Here is a 4,944-nt window from a genome sequence, read left to right as displayed (position 1 = left end):
ACAGAACACGTTTGAAATTTACAGTTTTAACTGTTTGGAAATAATTTTGTTTGGAAATAAATTTTTTTATATGAACAAACTGTACAAAGCTTTTATTGAATTGTAAAAAATATAACTTCGGATACAGATAAAATAAGCAATTCTAAGAGAATATTCAATGGAGTATAATGAACCACTCATTATACTTATTTATTAAACTTTCTCATATTGAACACTTAAACTGCTCAATAGATATTGGCCTTGTTTGGTAAAGAGTTTTTTGAGGTAAAATTAGAGATTTAAGCCACTTTAGAAGTTTAAACACTTCTAATAGTGGTGTTTACTACTCTTTAACTTACCATATCCTTATTTATCATTTTACACAAACCGCTATTGATAATCAGCCAAGTTTTACCAAACAAGTTTACACAATCAGTTAGTCAAAATATATTTTTAATTTTTAAAATAATATGATAGAGTTTAATTAATTGGTGGATCTCTTATAATTGAGTGGTTACAAAGTTTAACTATTGGAGATAATATTTTAATAAAAAAAAGTTTATTAAAAAAAATCTTACAGTGATGATGTGTCATGTACAGTGAGTGATCGTGGACATAAACCATTGTAGATGCTCTAAATTTGACCTAACCCTGCACTTTAAAGGTGTCCATTTAACCTTGAACTTACTTAAAATAACTCATTAGCTCCTAAATCCACCAAACGAACTAGACACCCTTAAAATTCAGGAGGCAAACCTATTTTTCTGACCAAGTTGAGGAACCATTACGTATTCAGCCAAAATTTTCTTTTTATTTTTCACTACAATATCAATCCAAAAAAAATATATCTACATATATTTCTAAAAATATTAAATTTCCTTCATTCGGTTTCTCCTTAAAGAAAATATCAAATTTTCTAAAACTATAAATTCTCAATCACAACTAAAGTGTAACTTTTATTGCATCTATCTCCAATGAAAGTGTAACGTATGCTGCCATGTTATTGTACACATGCCTATGCTAACTAAAGTGTAACTTACATTGCATCTATCTCCAATGAAATCTTCACCACAATCACAACTAAATTTACTCACCTGAATTCAGAATTTTCGTAAGTTTCGGAGCTTTCGTATGAAGGTGATTCATAGAACGTGGAGGCTTCAGAAGCATCGGCGCTCGTGTATTCAGGAGTTTCATGGACTTGGTAATCCTCGGAAGCTTCGAATGTCCCGAAACTTTCCTGAGTTTTACCTTCTCCTCCTTGGAAAACTTGAAGAAAGTAATGCACTCCACTGACCACATCATACAACATTAGTCCAATTCTGCCTCCAATCCAACTCCCCATATGACTTCCTACAAGATAGCCAAAGCGTCCGACCCTTGCCTCACCAAGAAACCCTCCGGCAAAGGCACCAACAAGCGTTCCGCTCCCTCTCAGGAATCCCTCGGTTATGGTACCACCATAGTAAATAGCTTCAAAAAAGTCCCATCCTGAAGAAATGATGGGGCCTATAACACGATTTGCTTGTCGTTTAGCCAATTTCGCAGCCTTCTTCCCTTCTTTCTCTGCTTGTTTTGCTGCATCTTTCGCTGAGAGTCCCTGAGCCAGTGCATCAACCAATGAACGCTGGGTTGCAAGACTTCGCGCCCTCTCGACATGAGAAGATCGGATGTTGTAGAAGTACAGCTTCACACCTTCCTTCACCGTGCACGCCATGGTTCCGGTGCTCATGTCAAAGCAGTTAAAGATAGTGAATTTTCCACTCTGGGATGAAAAATCTTCCCCAACTAGTTGCCGACATTTATCAGCTGTGAAAGGAATAGGATAGGCACATTATAAGCAAAGCAGTCAGCCAATTAATGATGCACAATCAATGCACAGCCTTTTCCGGCTTAGTTTCCATTGCGCCATCACGACACAAACTCAACACGAATTTAGTGAGTTCATGTATAAAATAGACAGTGGGTACTTCCAAAAAAAAAAAAAAAAAATAGATAGTGGGTCATTTTTGGGTTAAACTGAAACTAACACAAAAAAAATTGTGCCGTGTTAGGGTTAACCTGCTAATCCGAGAACTATTACTATATCCTATATTTTTGCACGATACCCTAAACAATAATAAAAGTATATGCAACCTATGAACACGACATGAACTTTTTATATTTTTACATGTCATCTTCAATAAAGGTAGTAAAATTAAGGGCTTGTTAAATAGGTTTTGGGTCGAAATTTTGGATTAGTCAAGGTTATCATGATAATCCAAAAATGACAAGACTCAAGAGTATTTAAAATTATTACTATATGCTCTAGTATTTTTACATATCATCTTTAATAATGGTAGTAAATTTACATGTAACCCGCGAACAGGACATGAAAACGATTAGGTTGACTCAAATATGATATGTATTTTTTTATTTTTTTGGGTTGGGTTAGGGTTTAATCATTGAACACTAACCTAATAGTCGACACGACATGAACACGGCACACTTACACAAATTGCCACTCCTGAACACAAGTAGAGACACAATTACAGGTATAGTGGTATATTTCTCCCAAAATCTGCTAAACACGATGTGATACTTATCACAGATTCACAGTTAATCAAATTAGGCCATGTTAGATGAAAACTTTGGTTTTGCAGAGTTTTCACCCTCAAACTGAAACTCTCACAACCTTATACGAGACAATTCGGGTCACGTTTCTGTAATTTAAGAAAATTAAAACTGGCTTCTTAAAATACAATGTGTTTCCAAAAAGCAAACTGGCACCAATCACATTGCATTACAATGTCAAGAGTGGATAAGTTTAACTCTTTAAGGTAAGCTACACTGTTCCAAGAGTTTGAAACTAAGCATCTGAGTTTTTTGTATGCAGAGTTGCAGACACAAAAGGTTACACAAGAAAGGAAAAGAAATCCTCTTTAATTATGTTTTGGAACATTGGAGGTGCTAATTTCAAGCCTAATTCTACCCAAATTCGGGCTGCTAATTGCGGGTAAATACATCCATGGCCCCAAACTAGAGCGCGACTAACATTATTCATTTTGTAACATAAAAGTATTTGAACTTTACATTATACTAACATTACATTATCTTCTAAACAAAAAAACATTACATTATACTGACATTAAAGTTCAAATCAAAGAAAATTCATTTAAAAATTTAACAAAATGATGACCTATACAAGTTTAACTACATCAGTAGCTCATTTTTATCCATGTCATTTGGATTTTAATGTCAATAGTTCAAGGACTTTCTTAACACAAAATGAAGTTTAGAGGTCATAATGTTAACAACACCCTAATTCAGGAGCCATGGATATATTTTACCCTGTTAATTGCTTGAAAAAATTTGTGATCTACCTACTCATCTACATGCCTCGACCGGATATAGTCTTATAGATAATGAGACCTGTCTTACATAAACAGAAACACAACCCGGAAAATGATATTTGTAAAAAATAAAAGAAACTGAAACGTGGGGGGCTGGGGGGGTATGTAAATAATAAACATATATGGATATATCTATAAAATTCTTAAAATCTTAACAAGAGAAAAAAGAGATTTTTTTTTATTTTGAAATCTTGTAGAAGATAATCTACAAAAATATTACGGATTTAAATCAATATGTGATTAGTGTTGATGCACTTCTAAACAACATGTTAGGTTCTAAGAAGCGAGTTTCCAATTTTTTTAAATTATAGTAAACTGACCAAAACAGTTTCGTACAGGTTTCTAAAAGTTTCCATTTCCTACACTTTCAGAAACTGAAATGCATTAAAATCAAAGTTTCAGTGATGAAAAAAATCCCACAAAAATGGATCCTCATTAACTCTTTAAACACACTACCTATTCATACTCTTTCCCTAAATACATAATCTGACTTTATTATTGATTATTCAAACCATAACTCACAAAATCAAATTGAAAGAAAACCAACCAACTGAAGTACTCATGTATCACTATAGATAATTAGACACTAATGGATCAAACAAATCAATCATTTCACATGAATCCAATCTCCAAAAAAGAAGGTTTAGTTATCATTCACAACATTCAAAGATTCAACAAAATTACCCCAAATTGATGCAAACCACAAAATATAATCAGATTCCAGAATGTTTAAATTGAGTGAGAAAAATAAAATCAAACTGTATTGTAGTGATATACCAGATGCACATACCTGTGATACTGAGAGCTATGATTCCAACAATGAAGAAGACGACTTGAATTCGCTTCTTGTCGAAATCGAAATCGAAATCGAAATCCATGATGGTGTTTGTTTAGATTAGATTAGAGGAAGTTAATTTGAGATAACGAGAATTCAATGTTTCGATTGAGAGAGAGAGATGAATCCATGTGAAACGGAATCCACTGATCCATATAGGGAGGAAATTGAAAATTCTTTGCTTGAGAGAGGACTTGTACGAATGCCAGTCCAGAAACGCACCGTTTAGCCGCCTATAGGGCCCACTTCTGGAAGCTTATTTATTTCCACATTTTGAGGCTGAAAATAATAAAATAAATAATAATTTCCTTCTAAAGAGATTATAATTTATAAATAGGGTTAATACATATATTTGCCCCTGTATTTTTTCGGAAAAACAGATTTTTCCTTAAATCAAATAAATCCACAAAATTATGCCTGAATTTTTTACAAACCTACAATTATACCCTAATCTAACAGAGCTGTTAAACGATGTTTACATCAAACCTGCTTGTCTCCAGAAAAACTTCAGAAAAGAACAACCAATCACAAACAGAAAAAAATATGCACATTTAATTTCGATTAAAAGCAAGTTAGAAGAACAGATTTGTCAAAATTCATTTTCATAAAAGCTCAATCAACCTAATAAAACGGCGTCTAAACCTCCTAATTAATCCAAAAGCAATAGAAATAGAAAACAATAAGAAACCAAATGAATTGTCGTCATCCAATTTTTTTGGAGACAAGAATGTTTGATGC

The 4,944-nt window shown here is 33.3% G+C and overlaps 1 protein-coding gene across 1 annotated transcript; it reads right to left on the bottom strand.

The window, feature by feature from the left end:
- Positions 1 to 908: 908 nt before the first annotated feature.
- LOC136206682 (uncharacterized) lies at positions 909 to 4,382 on the bottom strand. The gene is made up of 2 exons (XM_065997827.1): positions 4,162 to 4,382; positions 909 to 1,788 (listed from the first exon to the last, which is right to left on the bottom strand). The coding sequence occupies exons 1-2, from the start codon at positions 4,247 to 4,249 to the stop codon at positions 1,070 to 1,072; spliced, it is 807 nt and encodes a 268-aa protein (XP_065853899.1). The 5' UTR covers positions 4,250 to 4,382; the 3' UTR covers positions 909 to 1,069.
- Positions 4,383 to 4,944: the final 562 nt, after the last annotated feature.

The sequence above is a fragment of the Euphorbia lathyris genome, chromosome 9 (genome assembly GCF_963576675.1).
Source record: "Euphorbia lathyris chromosome 9, ddEupLath1.1, whole genome shotgun sequence".
Taxonomy (NCBI): domain Eukaryota; kingdom Viridiplantae; phylum Streptophyta; class Magnoliopsida; order Malpighiales; family Euphorbiaceae; genus Euphorbia; species Euphorbia lathyris.
The sequence above is the reverse complement of the archived record's forward strand: the minus strand, read 5'-3'. Positions and strand labels throughout refer to the sequence as shown.